The sequence below is a fragment of the Corvus moneduloides genome, chromosome 4 (genome assembly GCF_009650955.1).
Source record: "Corvus moneduloides isolate bCorMon1 chromosome 4, bCorMon1.pri, whole genome shotgun sequence".
In the NCBI taxonomy this organism is placed as follows: domain Eukaryota; kingdom Metazoa; phylum Chordata; class Aves; order Passeriformes; family Corvidae; genus Corvus; species Corvus moneduloides.
In genome coordinates this window covers 18,138,217-18,158,729 of record NC_045479.1, presented here as the reverse complement: position 1 = coordinate 18,158,729, position 20,513 = coordinate 18,138,217, and the positions used below count along the sequence as shown (strand labels likewise).

Below are 20,513 nucleotides of genomic sequence, written 5' to 3'. Positions count from 1 at the left end.
CTCATTGACAGAGGAAACAATGATGTCCACAGTGAAAGCCAAGAAGGAAAGGGTGGAGTATAAATAACAAAGCAGAACACAACGTTTTTCCATTTGTGCTTCCCACAAGCTCCCAGTCTCTCACAATTTCAATATAACTTTCCAATATGCTTTTCCAAACTCTCCCATTTCCCTATTCCCCAGCCCAGCAGACACGCACGCTTCTGAAAACCTACAGCACCGATCTGGCTCCAGTCAGAAATTAGCCCACTGACCCTGGACGTCACTTCTCCAAAGGACTTCCTTCCCTTCTGACCTCTACGACAGCAGTAAGCAACATAAATGGAAAACAAACAGTAGGTAAACCTTTTGATGTAACACTCCCTCCCCGTGGAAAAACAAAAAGCCTACTCGCCATAAATCAGAGAAATAAAATACCGCTGGTATTTTCCAACCTCAAATACCAGCATCATCCAAATTCCACTTCAGCTGGGAAAAATGCCCTGTGATACCCCCTCTTGTTTTCCCAAGTGCATGTTCTGCTCTACAGGGTGACTGGGTGCAGGGCTGAGGCTTCACTGATTTTCTGTGATATCCGTATGGAAAGTGCTCAGTTCAGAAGAATGAGACCAGTCCTGCCTCAGCAGGAACCCTGGGAAACTGATGCTGTCTCCTCTGCTTTGGGAATCATTACCATCAACAAAGGTTCTCTACAGCAAATTATTCTCTGGATGACACAAACAACCACCTCCCTTGGCCTCCTCCCCTCATACTGATTTCACAGATATCTGTGTTGGGCCATATTAAACTGTCCTATAGAACATGCCTGAAATGCAATGGGACTTGCTCTCCTCAGCTGAGCCAGCTTTCAGAATTAACAAAATAACACAGCAGTACGTGCCACACATTTGGGGCTGAAGCAGTTTTTGCAAATTCCTGAAGTCAGCAGACCTGGCTTGGAAAGGAGAGCTGCTAAGAGGGCATCATTTTTGTACAGTTCCTTTTCTGGTTACTCCTGTGTTTCCAGGCACTGTCACAAATGTGGGCAGCGCGTGCGGACGCTTTCCAGGAGCAACAGGAAACGTGGCAGCTTGACAAGCCTTGGAAAGGTCAGTACAGCGGATGCAGAGGTCAGCCCACAGCTCTCCCCTCCCTCTCCCTGGCTTTGGACATTAACACTGACCGCAGTTCAAATCTGACCTTCTGGCCTGTGCATTCACTCCAGAGGGCACTTCCGTAAATAATTAACAAGTCAGTCCTCCCTGATCACCTGCCAACACACTAAGACAAACTGCTTGGGGCTTCTAGAGATGTCTTGGAATAAAATGCCACAAATATCTCTCTACGTATTTGGCCATGTCTTATACTTGTGGTTTATTTGCTTCTCATTTAGTCCTTGCACACATGCTTGTGCATCTGTGTGGAGATGCCTCATTTCCTCAGAGAGCAGCATCCTCCCCGACACTGCTGGTTCAGCCAGGACCTGGCAGGATTTCTGCATCCAGAAAACTTGGCCCCTGGGCTGAAGACTGAGTGGCAACAGTGACCCAGAGACGGCAACGGTGCTGCCACACAACATCAAAATAGGTTAAGTCTTGAGAAAGGGACAGAATGGGGCACAAGCACAAAACTAGGAACACTCTGAGTATACAAACATCTCCTGGACCAGCATAGGAAAAGCGTATTTAACAGACTAAGCCTCAGCCAAGGGAATCAAGAAAAATCAACCCTGCAGAAACACATCCAAGCAAATGATGGAACAAAAAGTAGAGGTGAAAGGAAAAAAAAAAAAAAAACTAAGAGGAGGGAAGAAGCAGTAATTAATTAAAGCAGCAACTGGAGAAAGAGGAATGAAGAACTAGGATTGTGAGTAAAGATTCTCCCAGCATATACTTCTTAAAAAAAATTCAACACACACAGAGACTACCAAGCAGGTTGATTTATGTCTCCTTTCCCTCATCTATATATTTGCTCTGTATCCTCCTCCCATTCTGTCCATTAAAATTTATTGTTGTTTCACATACCTCCATCCACTTCTCCCTCCTCTCCTCATCAGCATCCTCCTGCCCCAAAGAGGAGATCTCTCACTCCTGGGATGACTTTATCTTCTTGCTATACTATTCTTTTGCATTTTCTTCCCATCAACAAGAAGGGTCCTACCACGTTACAGACTTATGAGAGATGTGTAACACCTATCAAAGAAGATCTTAAAAGGACAACAAAAAGGCCAATAAGGGTAAACAGCACAGTGAAGACAGCTATGAGAAATGAAAGCCACTCTAAAAAGGAACAGCTACAGAAGGAAAAAAGAAAAGAGCATAAACGTCAGCCAGTTAAACATAAACCATAATTAGGCAGACCAAAAGAGATTTAAAGAAAAACTTGCTAAAGCTATCAAAGCTAATAAAGGAATACATCAGACAGAGGAAACCTGCCAAAGATCCCCTAAGGCAAATAGATGATGGAGGTCTAAAAGTAGTGCTTGAAGAAGAAAAGACCACAGCAGAAAAGCTAAATGGATTCTCTGCACCAGTGCTCACTGCAGGGAAACTGAAGGAGTTGCCACACAGGAGCTTTTCCTCACAGGGGCAAGACTGAAGCACTGTCTCTGACTGAAGTGGCAGTAACAGAGGCTTTAAAACAAATCAGCACCCAGAACAGTTATGAATCCATTGGGCTTGGTAGAATACATCCAAAGGAAGCCAAACATATAGCTATTAGTTGCGGTAGGTAGCCTATAATTTAAATGAGACTGGCACTACGGGAATGGAAGTTGATGAACATGACCTCATATGGCTCCAGGGAAGGGATCTTGAGGGGGAAACAGACCAGGAAGTCTGATTTTCACTTCAGGTAATTTGGGGAAAACCATAATAAAGCCTAATTCTAGCACACTTCTAGGTAACTACAGTCCAACAAAGAATTTGCCTTGTATATTGCAGAAAGAAGTTATTTGGGAAGCTCTGTTGTGTTTTTATAGATTCAACAGGTCTATACATGTTACAATACATGTTATTGAAACTATGGAAAGCTTTTACAAATATCCAAATATAGCCCAGGCAACCAAAATCACATACACCAATGTTGAGCACTTAAATGTCCAAAGGGATTTTTTTTGATAAAATCCCTCACCGAAGACTTCCAATTTATCCAAGGTGTCATGGAGTAAGAGGGGAAAATCCTCTCATGAATCAGTACTCAGTTGAAAGACAGCAAGCAAAGAGCATTAATATTTGAACAGTTTTTACAGCTGGAGAAGAGTGCAAGCAGGGTTCCCAGGAGACATGCAATGGCACCTGAGGTACTTCAGGTGTTCACAAAGGATCTTGAAAGGGGAGCAAACGGGGAGGGGACACGTTTGCTGATGCCACCAATGTGAATCACACTGCAGGAATTAAAGCTGACTACACTTTGTTGCAGAAGGATCTCACAGTATTGAAGGCTGGGCAAGAAGATGGCACAACAAATGCAGTGTTGGTACAGACACAAGCAACAGAGAGTGTGTACACACACTCCCTAAATCTGCATAAATCTCCACACAGATTGATGTCTAAAACCCAGTTATTTCCAATCACAGTAGGTGTCTTGTAATTTGCATTGGGAGTGCTGTGAAATTATCACTCACTGCTTAGGAGAGGTCGGTCATAAAAGGCAAGCAGAAGATTAGGAATTAGTAGGAGAAGAGAACCAAATCGAGAAAGCAGTCCTATGTTACCGTGCTGCACATACCTCTTGAAAGGTAATTCTGGCCTCTTTCTCAAAAGGATGGATTAGAGTATGAAAGTATCCAGAGAAGACTGACTAGAGGAATCAGAAATGCAGAACAGCTTCCATCTGAGGGGAGTACAAAATCAGCTGACTTCAGCGGGAAAAAGAGACAGCCTTAGGTGAAGGCATGGGGGTTCAAGGCATGGAAGTGCCTTTATTCTAAGTGACAAGCTGATGGTTACTCACTACTCATTCAGCACACCAGAAGTAGGGGACACCAAACCAGATAATCAGGCAGAAGGCTCAGAGCACACAGAGGGAAATCTTAGTGTGCATGCTCTGTAACTTAACCATGGAGCCCAGCACACAGGATGCTGTAGAAGCCAAAACTATAAATAGGTTTGAAAAAGCAGAGACATTATGGAAGAAAAGTCCATCAGTGGCTGTTAAAAGCAAAAATAGCAAGTAACTCCTGACTCAGGAAGTCTTTAAACTGCAGATTACTGCAAGCTGGGAAAGAACTGGAGAGAAGCATTATTGTTGCTGGCCCTGTTCTTACAGTGCTTTTTTCAGCAGCTGCTGCTGATTGGTCTCAGGGACAGGACACAATATGAGGTGACCCAGCAGGAACACAGAGTTCTGCCATCCCCTCAAAAGCCTGGGGCAGACCTCTCTCCTGGTACTGTCCCCAAAACTCCTGAGCTGAAGAGGGAAACAGCTCAGCCCAAGGCACTGAGCCCTGAGTACTGCCCTGAGCTACTCCACTTCCCTCCCTTGAGGTACAGGTGTATTAGCTCCAGCTGACAGCTGCACTGCAGCAGTGCCACAGCCTCGGAATTGGAGCTGGCAGTAAATAGTCACCCTGCTTTGAATGGAGGCTGGAAGGACAGAACTCCATTTGTATCCAACTAAGCAGACATGACCTTATCTCTCTCTTCTGCAAGAGACCCCATAGCAGTCCATATTGTCCCAAGAACGCTCCTTCGTAGAAGGAAATGTCCTCCTGTCATCTGCTACAGTTTGACTTCATGGTTTTTAAACATGGGTAACCACAGCTGTGCACAACACACCGTATGAATGCCTGAAACTCTGCAAATGGAATTGTCCTATTGCCACCTCCCCTTCAGTAAGAGAGTTGTCCAACTTGGAAATCCTCCTACTTTCCTCCAAGTGGCCAGGTTTGGACTGGAGGAAGTGGATTGCTGTGTGAGTCCAGGCCAGTCACCGTGGCTGCTGTTGTTTGAACAGCAAACAGTGTTTGAGGGAGACAGGCAGAGAACTGAGATTGGCTCAGGTGGTCAGAGCTGAGTTCAAATAGTGCCAAGGCTGTGGGTTTGATCCCCATCCCTGTTTGGGCCATTCGCTTAAGAGCTGGATGCGATGATCCTTGTGGGTCCCTTCCAACTCAGAATATTCCATGAATCATGCAGGGGGAAGAAACCCCAATTTCAGATTTTTTTAAAAAACAGCCCCACTAAGAGAGCTCCAACCACTGCAGTAGTGTTTCCTGAAGACCAAAGGGTACACATAAAAAACAATTTCATACTTTTAGTGCTGCATAAATTAAACTTTGCTCTGGCCAATAAGTTAGGAAATAAAGATCAACCCATGTGCAGATCACCTGTGTTTCTGCAATTACTTCACAATTAGACAACTGCTGAAAGCAGCTGGAGGCAAATGCAATACATTTTCTAGCAAAACACAAAATGAAACAGACTGTTTCAATGCAAGAAAATACATAAATGAGGTTGTTAAGAGAGCTGTTTGGCAAAGAGTAATCAAATAAAATGAAATATGGTACATTAAGTTTGGCACTTCGTGGCATTTTATTTTTGTCATTAGAACATTGCTGAAGAAATTTCAATATATTCAGTAGCGTTACTATGGCATTCTGGAGTGTTGCAAAAAAATTTTGCTATGTCTTTAGAAGCAAAAGCATTACACTATCATTAGATCTACAGAATCGAAGTTATTTAAAAACAGCATGTCTTAAAAATGTGCTTGTCAGAGCCAAAGTTTGTACATAAGCATATAAAGTGCTGACACCAGTTTTTGCCCAGGTATCAGACAACAGAAAGTAAGTGTTATTTTATGATAATAAAAATGTTAATTAGATCAATGCATCAATAGCACAACTTTTTCTAAAGAAAACTATTCCATGCAACAAACTTATTTTCAACAACATAAAAATGCAAATATTCTCTTGTAGTCATTCCTACCTGAACAGGGATTCTCGTGACAGCCAGATTTCATTCTGTTTCACGGTCTTCCAAGAGAAGAGCAGCAGCAGCAAAGCAAAGAGGGTCAGAACAGTAATTCTCCATTTATTTAGCCACGTAGACAGCTTTTTTAGACCGTGGACAAAAAGGATGCAGTACCCCATGCTGGGGGGAAAAAAAAAAGGAAAGGGAAAATGTAGCAAAAGTTATATTTCAAGTGCCTGGTTTATATGCAAAACCATCCAGTATTGCATTTATTACACAATTACTGGGGGTTTTGGACTAATTATATTTTCTGGGCTAACAAACTTTAATTCAACAGCAGTTTTCCTCAAGTCACTACACAATTTCCAAATTAATCTAAATGATAGACCCGGATGCCAAAAGTACAGTCGCATACATAATACCACCCAGCATAATGGTAGCTTCCACCAGCCACAGAAGGCAGCTGCTTTTCTGAACAGCAAGCTAAGAAAGCACCATGTAATAACAGTAATACTGAGCACTACTGGAGCAGTGTGGAAATGAAAGGCATTTTAACAGGGGGAAGTCTCTAAACAATCCCAGTGGTGGCTGCTATTAATTCTGGTTTACAAATTGTGAAGCTGAGGCAGGAGAGCGACTGCAGGAGCAGGTGATGGAGACCACCAAAAAGCAGGAGAACCTGTCTGGCTCTTGCACTTCTACATCAGGGCCAGCCTGTCCCTTCTAGTGCCCAGCCCAGAATAGCTGAGATGTGCTGGCAGATCTTCCTTGCTGCCCTTCCATGAACTGACACACGGTCATCTCCAGCCCCCAGCCCTTCTACGGCTCACCATTAATAATTACTGTGGCATTTTCACAAGCCAAATTTGGACTGAAGTCTTACACCTGAATAAATTTAAGTCAATTCAGTAATTATTTACCTTAATTCAAGGGTTGTGTTATTTCCTCCAATGATGTCCCTCTGAGCTGGAAATTCAGTGCTTTCAGCTGCTGTACTTAATAGTTGCTTATTCTACTTGGAATTTTTACAAGGAATTTAAATTTCTACTGCTCAACAAATTTTATTAGCTTATCTAAAACTCTTCAGGTTACTTAGCACCTGATTTAGTGTTAGACTTAAAACCTTAGTCCAGGCAGCTCTCCCTAATGAAAACAGGGAGCAGAAGGCTCTCGAATAACACTTGAGGATGATCAATAAACCGAGCCAGAAGCACAGCCCTTCCCTAACACTGGCACACCTTGAACCCCAGCTGAATCCCACACTTAAAAGCAGGCAGGCTGGAGGTATAGAGATCATTGCACCTGCCCACACTCTGGCCAGAGATTTAGAGGCTTTCCTGGTCTGTACAGAGAGGTTCAACCAACTTCCCAGTGAGAATGCTATGAGTTAAGAAAAACTAAGAACAAAATCCCACTGTCAGAGGTGACCTTGCAGGCAAACATGCAATATGGTGGAAGTCAATGTGGAAATCAGAAAAAGGAAAATGTTCCACATTCAAGGAGCTCTGTGTGTGCTTCTTGGCATGGTTTCTCTGCCCTCTTGGAGGGCTGGACGCATTGCTATTGCTTAGGCTTCCTAAGGATGGAGAGGGACAAGAATTCTTCCTTTCACTGAGGAAAAAACCTGCCTTTGTTGTATGCACTGATTAGCACCGCGGTGATGTCTCTGGCACAGTACAGGGGCCTTACAGAACACTGAGAGAAGTACAGAAGTATGGGGCAAACCCAGAGACATCAGATCTGGTGATCATTCAGAACCCCTTCATGGTTGTTTTTGAGTTCTCCCATTTTTCAGAAGTGGTTACCTATATATTTAAATCACTCAATTATGCTTTCACTTTCTTGTAACACATTTCTTGTTGTACATGCACTGGTTTTTTCCATTAACTCTTTTGCACATAAATATTTGTTGCACCTACATTAACTGCAAGCAGACATTTAGAACTACAGAGATGCTGGTGCCAAACAATCCAGCCTTTACAGTTATTGAACCCTACTTTAAAACCTCTGAAAAGCTAATCTTAATAATAATCCCTCCCTTTCCATCAAGAAATGCCTCAAAAGTCTGCAGACAGTTTTTACTTTGTTATTTTGCCTTTCCTCAATTTTATCCTTCCCTTGGAATTAATTATTTGATGTATATATTACTTAATTGCTTTAGCATGAGGCCACTTTCAAAGTAATTTCCCTACACCTTCATGTATTCAAGAACAGACCCTTTCTACAGAATCATGAATGGGTCCAGAAAACAAAAAATGCAAACATCAATGTTTTGGCATTTATGTCAAATCCTGTCCCAGCGGTTGGGAATTTCTGCCTCAGCAGCAGTCCTCAGTCTGAGGCACAGTCAGCATCACATTACACCTTCACAGCCACTGGGAAAGGTGCTGCTTCCAGGGGTTGTTCTCCAACACCTGCAGTGCACCACCACCATAGTTTCAGAGAGATGCTGGGTGCCACAGAGAAGCAGGAGCTCAGCCCAGATGGCAGCTCCCATCCCAGCCACACGGGCAATGGCACCATGCAGGCACACAGCAGTGCCCAGCTCCACAGGGCACTTCCCACCCGGGGGCTCCTAAAGCGCTTTGTAAGGGAGGTCTGCTGCAGTCTTCCTCTTACAGGAACCTGAAACATGGCCATCAAGTGATTTTTTCTGCTAACAGGGGACTGTAAACACAGCAGTGAAGCCGCAGTCCAGGACTCTACCCACAACATGGGGAGTATGCAATGGAAACCAAGATACCTTTCTCAATAGCACACAGGACTGCCCAAGAGATAAACTGGGAAATAACCCAAAAGCAGGGTCCACACTCAGCAAGGTAACGAGACTATAGGATTCAGCAGCAAGTCCGAATACAGATAGGAATGGGTTCCCAAACAGTTGCTGGATGGGCCTTGAGTAGCTCATGAGGTACCAGCATCCCAAACTGCAAAGCTGCCAAGGGAGAGGTTAAATAAAGGGCAGGATTGAAGCATGACTTACAATTTAGTAAGATGGAGAAAACTTTGACAATATTAGGACTGAGTTGTAGTTGTACCACATTAGAGTCTAACTAGCCTACAGTCAATGTACCTGCACTGCAAAGTGCACGGGAACCCGAAAGAAAGGAGAAGAAGGGAAAGGATCAGACAGCATGAAGCAGGTGAATACTTTTATTTTCAGAACCTGGTGAGCTTGGCTTACAAATTCAGACTATTTCCTGCCACAGAACATCGAGGAAAGGGTGGGGACAGCAAACCTGTAGTAGGACCTTTCAGTGCAGTGTCACGTGGAGCCCTATCTTTTTGCATGGCTATTTTTATTACATGGTCATTTCAAGCCCATCCCTTGGCTGAGGACAGCTATTACATTCCTGGCTGCAGGTCTTTTGCAGGCCAGGGAGTTCCAGAAGCACAGAAAGCACTCACATGTTGTTTACTGCCAGGAAAGCATGTGTGTTTGTGATTCCATGCCACAAATAGTTTGCAAAATAATTCCTTGCAACATCCCCAAAGCTATTATCCTTAGTAATTTTTGCATCTCTCTTTACATTTCTGCCTTAAGGCCAAATAACTGTGGTGAAATCAGGGCAAATCCAGACCCCTCCTCCAGATCCCGTGATCTGCTCTAAACAAAACAGAATGTCCACACCAATGTATTAAAGCATCCATCAAAAAAACATAATTATGTTACTATTGTTACTATTGTTTCCTAGTTCCAAAACCACATAATCTGTCATACCTTACTTCACCTGTTTCACACTAGAGCCAACAGTCCCAGTACAGAAATTACCTTCATCACAGAGACCGCAACGTTTCGAACCAGTGAAGCACCAAGCTTGCAAAGATGGAGCTGCTGCAGCAGCAACCTGCCCTGACAGTCACTGGACCTGGAGAGCCCCCCCACCCTGCCACAGTTCAACCCCCAGATGCAAGTTCATCCCATTTCCCTTGATCCTGACCTCACCAGGCTTCACAGGAGCCCTTTGAAGCAGCTCTGAGTTTTATCAAGTCAGCAGCAGCCCAAGCAGTGGTACCCTGGTAGAAAGAGCCCATACAGGTGAGGCTGCACTCAGATGATAAAGGTAACTTGCCAGCTAATGCTTCCTATGTGGTTAATTCTGCTGTGACCCTTCCACCACCTACAAACACAGAGAACATTTCAAATTGATTTGCTTTTCTTCTCAGAGTGATGGGGGACTTGACTCCATATCAAACCTTACCACTGGCTTGCCAGGAAATCAGGTTTTATTCACACACAGAGGAAAAAAAAAGAAAATTGTCTCAAAAGGACCTTTCATCAAAGACTTGTTTGCCACTTGAAAACCTTACCCTTAAGTACTACATTCCAGACATCTCCATAGCTATCTGCATATGTATTGAGGCTGCAGGGTTGTGGGTTTGGGGGTTATTTGGTTTTTCAGTTAACTCTAGCATTTCCTAGGGAGGCAACCATTTCTCCACAAGCACTTTTCTGAAATACTTTGTAGCAAAACCAAAACAATGGGAAACAAACAAAATCCCCAACCCACTTTTCTAAGTCCATTTTCCACAGGATTATTGTAAAACTGCTAAGATTTTTTTTGGTTTCTGTAGGATAAGCAACAGCCTGCTACAGCAGTGAAAAGTCCATGCCAGCTTGGTCCCCAGGGTCCTGAGAAACAGCCCACCCATGTAACATGGCAGTAGATTTCATGTGGGCTCACAATGAGCATGCATTAAAGGAGAACCTGTAACTTCAGTAATTCCATGATGCAACAGAAAAGCTGGGCAAATGGACCACCAGGCCAACAGTTTTACAATTCCTCAGGGTTTCAGACTCCTGCAGTACTAAAGTGGTACCTTAGGCAGGCCCTGAATTGCAGCGAGGGCCGAGGGCCAGGCAGCCCGGCAGGGAAACCCTCTGTGCTACTGCCATGTGATTCTGGAAGATTGCACACGGGGAGCTGGGTAATGACAGATTTTTGTCTATAATTCCTGTGGGTTGTTAATACTGTTCCACCTGTAAGGAAGCAAAGTGATAGGAGGCACAAGCAGATGGGAATGTGGTGGCATATAGACCTTATTTCCCATGGTGCTCTATATGTATTGCCCTATTAAAGCTAGAGCCAAAACAGCATATACTTAATATTTGCAAACACGTCTTAGGTAATTAGATTGCAAATTCAACCTTTCCTTTGGCCATTAGGGCTCCTTTCCCAAGGCGAGGCTGTTACTGACGATGCTTGCACACAGCTCTCTATGGATCAGGTTTTTCACTTTTTAGTAAAAGTCAGGAATGGTTTCACTGCATTTAGCTCTTGTGGTGATGGCACCTAATCAAAGCCACATGTGCCACAGCCCAGGATTAAGAGGATGCTCTGCTACAGCAATCTGCCTGCATCAGAAACCATCTTACCTCCTCCAGAAATTGTCTGGAGACCTACTGCTGTGGAAAGCTCCTGAAGAACAAGACATGTTCTAGTCATGCATTCTACTGCATTTTACAAGTTGTGACTTTGCACAGAGCTCAGTCAGAGCAGGCTGAGAGCTGAAGTTCTGAGAGAACCAAGCCTGGACACCAGCAGTTGCAGTCCCAGCCTCTTCTAACTCACCCAGGCAGGGCAGTAAAAAGGAGTTAAAAAAGGGTGGGAGAAACTATGCAAAAAAGATGCATTCCTCATGCTTTTTAATGGTAATTTTGTGGATGTCGAATCTTGTGAAGTAGTTGTTCAGGGTTTTCTAAAAACTGATTTAATCTCAACTACACTAATGTAAATTTGGAGTAAATCCACTGATTTCATCAAAGCAGTTACTCCAGATTTCATAGCTCAGCCTAGATAAGAACCCAGATGCATACATGCACTCATATCAGTTTGGGAAAGAGTTGCCTGTAAGCAGCCTGTGGAAACACGGAAGAAACACAGCCGTATTCAGGGGCTGCTAATGCAACAAAAGGGATTACATCAAAAGTGTACTGAGACCAGAAAATGCACTTGGCTTCAGCATTTCACCCGGGAGGCTCCTTCTAGGCTGCAAAACTCATTCTTGATTTCCAGCACTTATTTAAGATGACTCCCTTTCCCTCCATAAAAATCAACCCTCGCTTTCACGCCGCTCTGAAGCCAGTTTAACCCTTGTGTTCATGACTAAATGCATGCTCTGCTGCTGCCCTTCAGAGAGCAGCAAGCACAGCCCTTCAGAAAGACTGCTGCCAGGTCTAAATGCTGAACACAAACATTTGGATTCCCGCTGTTTTACAGTTCCCCACAAGCTTCTTAGCCTCAGTACCACACATATATTACGTGGCAAGACACGCTTTACATGCTCCTAGTCCTAGCTACTCCAGCTCTGCAGCCTGAGCAGAGGAAAGGCACTTAGAGGAAAAGCCAAAGCAGCTGAAATGCAGCTTGCAGGCAGGGCTGCTGCTGCAGGGGAAAAGGCAGTTCATCCCTGTTAAACTCATCGGCTCTGCTCAGCTTCTCTAATGGAGAGTAATTGATTGCAAAAAGCACGCTCGGCATGCCCTGTGGGCTGCTCCTGCCTCACTACAGCAGTAGATGTGGAAAGGAGCGCTGGCAAAAAAAAAGCATAGCCAGGGTGGTTCTTTCTGCCCCAAAAAGCACTCTCAGACATGCAGCTCCAGTGATGAGCTGTGCTGGCAGAGTAGCAAAGATGCTGTTTTTTGAAAAATGTCAAGTTTTTCAAGGCTGGAGCTGTTTGGGCCAGAATGAAATCTGGCCTTTGAAAAAGAATGTTTCCATCTGGAAATAGAGTATATTTGTATGTGCATGCTAGGTTGCACTTGGGTCATAAAACCATAGAAACATTTAGGTTGGAAAAGACCTTCAAGATCAAGCCCAACCTTCGACCAAAATAAACCCCTTTCTTCAGTCGCCCAAAAGAGCCAGAAACTCAGAAGCTGGGGCACTTCCTGCAAACTGGATCACCTGGATTGAAACCACTGTGCCAGGTCAGGCTCAGACCTGGGGGTGCAGTGGGTGCACATGAAGAGTTTAGAGTCCCCAAAATTCCCCAGCCGTGAAAGCCCATGTGCTGATCTGGAATAACCACACTGCACCGGCCCAGCTTTTCCAGAAATTTTGAGAAGTTTACCTTGCACTGCCAAGTTTACTGCTGGATTGAGACTTTGCCTCGCAGCTGGTACAAGGATAGCCTAAATTCAGCAAGTTACAGGCTAGGTAATTTAACAAAAGTGTAAGCATGGGCCTAGATCAGGTCCAGATCAAACTGCCACCAACGAGTGCTCCAGCAGGGTATAAATCAGCACTAATTATCCTGAAAAGATGCTAGTGTGGGGCAGATAAACCTTAATGTCCCAACTCCCAGATGAGCGTCTCCTTCTAAAGGAGCAGTTCTGGCTGCTCTTCCCAACTGTCCTTTCTGTTGTCCATCTCCTTTTGACTGTAAACGTCATCTTGGCTTGGAGAAGTCTTTTGTTTCTAACCTTTTTGTCTAAAGTTCAACTACAGTCAGCACACCTTGGCAAAAAGTTTTGGGTTAACTAAAACTTGGTATTTTTCATAGGAAGATGTTGTACCAAAACTTTCTCAACCAGATGGTACCACAAGGGAAAAACCTGTTGTAACAGTCATGTTTGGGAATAAATGTCCCAAGGCAAGGAGGATGTGGGATGTGTCTCTGTCCCACAGAATCAGCCAGCACCATTCACTGGTACTGAGTTTCAGGACAATGGCAAAAGTGTTGTTTAAACTCCCTGTCTCTTAGTAAGGATGATATGGAATTTATATACTTTGTCTTGATTACTAGAGGTTTTAAAAGACTTCAGGAAGACCATCAAGATACAATACTTAACATACAAAAGAAATCCCACTGGAAAAGGACAATCCTGACAGCTCAGAAGTATCAGTGTGACAACCAAGAACTTAACCTGCTACTGAGTCTGCTGCAAAAAATGTCAAATTTGCACTGGAATTAAGCAGGCTTTTCCTAGAATAAAGTCTGCAGGTTAACACAAAGACATAGCAAACTATAAACACTGGAAGAATATATCTAACTTGGAAAGGTACCTTCTGAGTTAGTGCTAAGACTTTGTCACTGGCTCTAAATTAAAAGCTATGTAGGCCTGTATTAAAGATACTTAGACATGATCAGCTAAGTAATCAAAATGATTTACCTCCACTAGCAATGTGATCCTCTAGGCAGAACGTGATGTAATTAAGAGAAAATGCAGGAACTTTTCGTTATTAGAGAGAAAATACAGACTAGAAATGAATTATTTCACTAACCCTTGAATGGCTGTTCAACATTTGGACACATTTCCCCCTCCTTCCAAAAAGCCATGTGATAAACAAACCCCTTTCATTAGAGTCTTTGAGTCCAAGATTTCACATCCAACAGATTTCTATCTGAAATATTTACAGGTAACACAGAAACCTTTCAGGTTTTTGATTACTGTATGAATTACGGAAAGAAAACATTTTATAAATGAAAAATCCGTTATAATTCCATTGGGATTCCACAGAAATTTCCCTAGATCTTATATACTTCAGTAGGGATGGGTCTGTATGCTACAGTTTCAATTTAAATACTGTCATAACACCTGGAATTCTGTAGTATGAAATAATTTCCCATTCAGTTCCATCACAAATCTCCAAAAACTCCACGTAAGACTATTACCTATTAAATTTCACAAGGCATCTTCTTAAGGCCAATGTATTACCTTGTAAATAAGAATTCTGCTTTTAATCAACATGACCAAGTAGATTACTTCCACGAGATGACGTTAACTTATTATTTTTAAAACCAATATCTTTACCTATCTCTCATTTTCAAGAGCAGAATAAATGCATTTGAAGGTTTTCCCTTAGGTTAATCTATCACAACAAAACCAGAAATCTTTCCAGTATAGACATTAATGCCCATAACTCCACAAAATTTTAGCTTTTTCCTGTACATGCCCAAAACACATTTCTCAAAAGCATGTTTTAAATTTAGTTAAAATAACACTATACTGCAGTCTAGACCAAACACGCCATGAGCTCATCTTCTTCAGCTTTGCAGAATCATTTCAGTTTTTATTCCTACGTCTTTACTGCCTTCTATCAAAATATATGGCACTGGCATCTCAGCATTTTTTGCCTGCATTAACAGAAGATGGCTGCTTCGATTTCTCCTTGAAGTGTTTAATAGGACAGGGCAAGCCTCCAAAGGTAGGAGCTTAAGTTTGGATATGCATCTATAAGGTAGCTGCTCACAGCATTTAGCCTTCCTACAAGGAGTTATTCCTTATTCATTAATGAGAACTCTCTCTGCCCCCTTCTGAAGGGCAGAGTGGAGTTATTATCCCTACTTCGCAGGTGGGGAAGCAGAACTGGGGTCACTTACCTCAGCAGAAGTCCCAACCACCTCGCCTCCAGCCATGAGCCATTTTTGCAGACTGCTGCTCAAACTGATACCCTGCAGCAGGGACAGGCATCCCTCACAGCAAAGAGGGACTCAGCTGGGGCTGGGGTCTGGCCTATTGCCATCACATAATGCTCTCCCATTTCTCTCCCAGTGCCCTCAGGTCTGCACCTGAATTACAGGGAATATAATCCAGTTCAGTTCATTTGAACTTTGGCAGCCCCATGGCCCCCGCGAGAACGGCAGCAACAGAATACGCAATGAAATCATGTCTGTTTCGAGTAAATGGAACAGGTGTAATTTGGATTCCACATACAAAGCCCAAATGACTTGTGGACTCAACTTGAAAACTGGCAAAATGCTTAATTGTGTTGTTGAATTGAGATCGGGGAGAAGATAAACCAGCTCCACGGAGCCAACAGGACTTTCACTGCTGACTTCGCTGGGTCAGTGTTTGACTCCACATGAAAAGAGAAGCTTCTTCTGTAAATCAGGTGATCCTTTACAGGATCTGATCTCATACTGAAAGAATTCTGAAAGGAAAACAGAAATTCAGCTCCCGGTGAACTTGTAGCTTCAAATAACGATGAAGAAAGGAGTGGCATAGGAAACTGAAACCCCATTGCACAACTGCTCTTTAAGAAAATGAAGGTAACATGGAGTACATAACACACTCCCAGAAAAGAGAAGCACCCAGTAAGTCCTGTCCTCAAGTGGCTGCCTTCTAAGCAATAGGCACTTCTGCTCAGAAATTATCAGGTTCACAAAAGTTACAGATGATTCCACCACCTGCCAGGTTCTTTTCTTCCCCCTCCAATTACAAAAGTTAATAATGTTTGGGATTACACTAGTTGGAACAAATGCATTAGCACAAAGAATTAAAAACATGCTCTATGCAAAGGCAAAAATTCATATGGTCCCTGCTTTGCATGAGGAAAACTTTACCATGATGTGTTAATTTCTTGAAAAATAGAAGTGTGCTTTTTTCTGGATGCTGGCTTTCTTGCAGATTTTAAGATAGATGGTGAAGCAAATGCCATCCTGTATATAGCAGTGATCTTCTCTCCTAGTATCGTCAATTAGGGCTGCAACATCAACTCTTGATATAGTGAGGAGCTGGAGAAAAAATCCCGACAGCAACCTGTAATTGCCTGTTCTGGGAAAGAGTAAGTATCCATCCTGCAACCCACTCACTGCAATCTCCACCACGAATGAGTTGCCATAAAAATGGGGCAGGTACCACAGGATTGCCTATTGCTCTCAGCAAATTGGAAAGAACCCACGGAGCGATGTTTTGGTAGATTTGTAGGTTCATATGAGGCTGTGAAAACAGCTTAAGCTGTCCAGCTACAACACGGCAGCTCAGCCAGGAGCCAGGGCTACCAAGGTAGCAGTGAAAGATGAGGAAAACACTGAAATTGCTCTGGTAGGAAAGGTCTGGTCCAATGAGGTGAGGGGAGCCCCAGCTCTGCTGCAGTGTCAGTAGGGCAGGGAGCTCCTGGACAGCCCCAGAGTTGGCACTGCTGCTCCTGTTTCTGCACGGTGAAGGGCTACACAGAGGAAGAGCTGCTGCTCCTGTGTAAGCACAGACAAATTGCTCACAACTCAGAACAACTGCCTGCACTCAGCCGTTCTGCATTTTCAAACAATTACACTGTCTGTGGGGTTCTGAGCAGTGTTAGCATCAACACTTTGAAGAGGGGAAAAAACTGTAATTTAAGCCTTTCACTGATTCAGCTATTTAAGTGATGCCACTTTGAAAAACTGGCCTAGAGAGCTGTATCCTATCCAGCACTCCCTAGGTAAGTATTTCACACCATTTGACCTCCTGAAAACAAGGTTTCCCCTCTTATGGACAGGAAAAAAAGAGCAAAAAAACCCAAAAAACCCCCAAACTAACAAAAAAATTACAAGTTAAAAGACAATAAATTGTTTTCCAATGAAATTTTTCAAGCTGAAGTAATACATTATTAAAAATTCCTAATTTAAACAAGTAAGTTCTTGTAACCTTCAAATGAAAAATAAATACAAGAAATATTTTCTCCAAATATTTCTGTTTAGCTGAACACAATTAAAGAAAATATTCCACCATTTTGACATAGTTTGTATGCTTCTCCCCCGAGGCAGGGCTGCAGACAGAAGAGAAATTGTTCCAAATACCCATCAATCCCCAGAAGGCAAGGCCCAGCCATATAATTAGACATTGAGCAAAAGGCTTATTTCTTTCTTCTTTCTATTTTTAATACCTTTTACATAAATCCTTGGGTCCTTACTTAACTTCTATTGAAAAGAAAATGCTTGACATTTTCCCTAGGTACCTACTGAGCAACACTGAATTAGGACTTCAGGCTGTGACACACATACACCACTGTCCCATCCATAAATATGCACGTGTCACATGCATAAATACCAATAAAAGGCTATTGCTTGAAACAGAGATAGAAAAGTGCCTTCCAGCATAAGCCCAAAAACATAGATCACTGAATCCTCTCCACCACTTTGAGGACTTTTGTCTAAATAAATCTGCACAGCAACCTCTGACTTGCTAACTGAGTTTTAGAGCTGGAACAGTGAAGGATAGGAAAGCCCCTTTTCAAGATGTAACATGAGAAAACTGCTAAAGGCTGTTCTAAATAAAGAACACGAGTGCTTCCTAAAGCCATCGTTACTAAACTGCCTTTTCCCTCCCAAGGGAAAGAACAAAACAAAACAAAATCACATTATTTCTGGGCTGCCATCATCATGAATGTTTGCCAAAGTTCCCCTCACCACCCCTGCAATTTTGGACCTAGAGGATGCAAGAGATGCTCAGCTCTCTCCAGATGATTCGGCATGAAAGTGCTCACCTTTCCCATGCACTGCCAGGGCTTGCCTTCCCTTTTCATGCCAGCTACCTGCCAGCCTGGGCTAAGAGCAAAAACTAAATGTCACAAAGCAGGACAGAAGTGATTGAGCAAAGTATCAGATCCAGGGACTCTGACACAGACTTACTCCAGAGTAATCATTTAATCCTTCTGCCTCAGTCTTTCTAACTGAAAGAAAAAAAAAAAGTAGCAACTATCAATTACCTACTTCGTAGGTCATATATTTGCAAAGCCCTCAGGGAGATGAAAAGCATTATACAAACTATATGCACACATGTTAACGCTGATTAATTTTCTCTGTGCAAACATACCCTTTTTTCTTCTTCATTGCCCCTCCTCTCATTATATCAGCAGTCTCATCTGGAGGAGAACGAGGAACTGCTGACAGCTGAAGTATTTTCGGCAGTTGTTCTTTTGAGATTCAGAAATGCAACCACCCAACACAGCCCTGCGTTCAGCTGACTGTTTCCTTAATAGTTTTGCTCTTTCATGTGTTTCCTCATTTTCTGTTACATGAATTTAAAGCAATCTGATTTCCAAGTTAATTTGAAATGATGCAGGATCCATTAGTTGAGGGTATCATTTGCAAAATAACTCTGAGAGACAACTTCCACTCGCTATGCTTTCAGGTACAACCTCATCAAAGAAAGGCAGGGCTAGTGATGTGAATAAAGTCAGCAGAATTTGACCTAAAAAGCTTGTTGGTATACAGAGGCACAGGGATACAGCCTAACTGCATAAGAGCCTTGTGACACATGCAATAGCTCCTCCACAGCCTGAGGTTTACACCAGTGAGCAGCCTTTTTGTGACAGTGCTTACACCCATGCCAATCAGAATATGTACAGCTTTTCAAAATACTATCTGTAAGCATTTTTCTTAGGATATTTGCCCAGTTTCTGAAGAATACAGTCTAAATGTTTTGTGGAAAAAAACTTCTGTTTCAGTTGTCACAAACTAACTCAGGGTGAAACTGAGGACTTCTGCTTTGTCAGCAGCTCAGCAGGTCCTATTAGATAAAATCAAGGCTGGCCCTCTGCACCTAAGGGTAGAATTGGGATTTCTGACTTGTAGCATCCAAGATGCAGCATCCACTTATGCTCATGCATGGAAAAAACTGCACTGGCATAAGTTTCCCAGAGATGCTGTGGAATCTCCCTCTTTGGACATATTCAAAAGCTGTTTGTACCTAGCCCCAGGCAACTGGCTCTGCTTGCACAGGGAATTTGGACCAGATCACCTCCCAAGGTCCTTTCCAGCCTCAAGCAGCCTGTGTTTCCCTGAAATGGGCAATGCTCTGGTGCATCTTGTATGAATGGCCTCTGACTGCCAGTGCAGCCTCTGCTCTGGATACTGTGGAGATGTCACAAGTAACGCCTCAAAGTTGTCCGTGCCTAAATGCAATGGGAAGCACCCAGACTACTGAAGTGACAATTGTTAGAGGCTGGAAGCTGAGGGGAATTTCAGGGCATTGGCTGAGGGATGGAGAAGTGACTGCATTTTCCTCCTCCTGCTCAACAACTGCAAATCTCCACTCTTAGATGTGCATGCAATCAGTAGTTCACAGGCAGGAGCCCATCCACATATTCCACAACTGAAGCCAGGAGCCTCTCGAGACAGCAAAAGTCTCCTTTGTGTTCACTGACCACCTAATGGAGTGGGAAAGCTGAACAAGAACCCAATAAAATCATGACAGGCTAACTTCCTAGCTGCTATCCTTAAGATAAAATCATTGAGGAATTGAATTTGGTACTGCTACCAAGAAAGAGTCTTGGAGGACAATCCTCAGGAAACAACACCTCACCTCTGTATTGAGCTGTGTCAAGCACACCAAAAAATCTGTGTTTAAAAAAAAAGTAAGGATTTTGAGTAGCTTTGCTCCTGCCAAGCAATCTGCTCTCAGCTGACTATAAAATCTCTCATGCTATAACACCAAAACTCCCAGGCAGAGAACACACTGACTAGCAATATAATGTTTGAAGTACTTAAAAGGGAAGAAGCAATCATGCCTGCTTTCAGAAAAGGAGATGGTGGTCTCATTAGCAAAAAAATTCAATTGCAATAGTTACCTCGGCATGTAAAGGACTCGCTCTGCCACCACAAATCCCACCCTGAAGAAGAGGTTGCTGGCTGGGATGAATGGGAAAACCAGGAACAACAAGCCAACCAAAACTTCTTTGTGTTCCAGTTTCTGTAATAATACAAAATTAAACAAGTATCAACTAAAAAAATCCAACTTAATTCACCTCTAACTTTCCCCTTTCCTTTGAGGGTCTTAAAAAAAGCAACTCAGATCAACATTTGGTATGTTTTTGCATTTAAAAGAAATTTTTGCAAGACACTAATCTTTGATATTTATGCTGGTGCATCTAATATAGCCAGAAAGTGCACAAACACTACCCACTGTGTCTATTA

At 43.0% G+C, this 20,513-nt stretch overlaps 1 protein-coding gene across 3 annotated transcripts in view; it reads right to left on the bottom strand.

Annotated features, from left to right (window-relative positions):
* TMTC1 (transmembrane O-mannosyltransferase targeting cadherins 1) overlaps nt 1-20,513 on the bottom strand; it is a 139,166-nt gene that overhangs the window by 41,329 nt on the left and 77,324 nt on the right. For 2 of the 3 annotated variants that reach the window (XM_032105560.1, XM_032105559.1), the window contains exons 9-10: nt 20,168-20,289; nt 5,907-6,071 (exon numbers count right to left, since the gene is read on the bottom strand). In XM_032105560.1, the coding sequence (XP_031961451.1) occupies nt 5,907-6,071; nt 20,168-20,289 (287 nt within the window). The remainder of the gene's footprint in view (nt 1-5,906; nt 6,072-20,167; nt 20,290-20,513) is intronic. The other variant, XM_032105561.1, reaches the window with a different exon arrangement.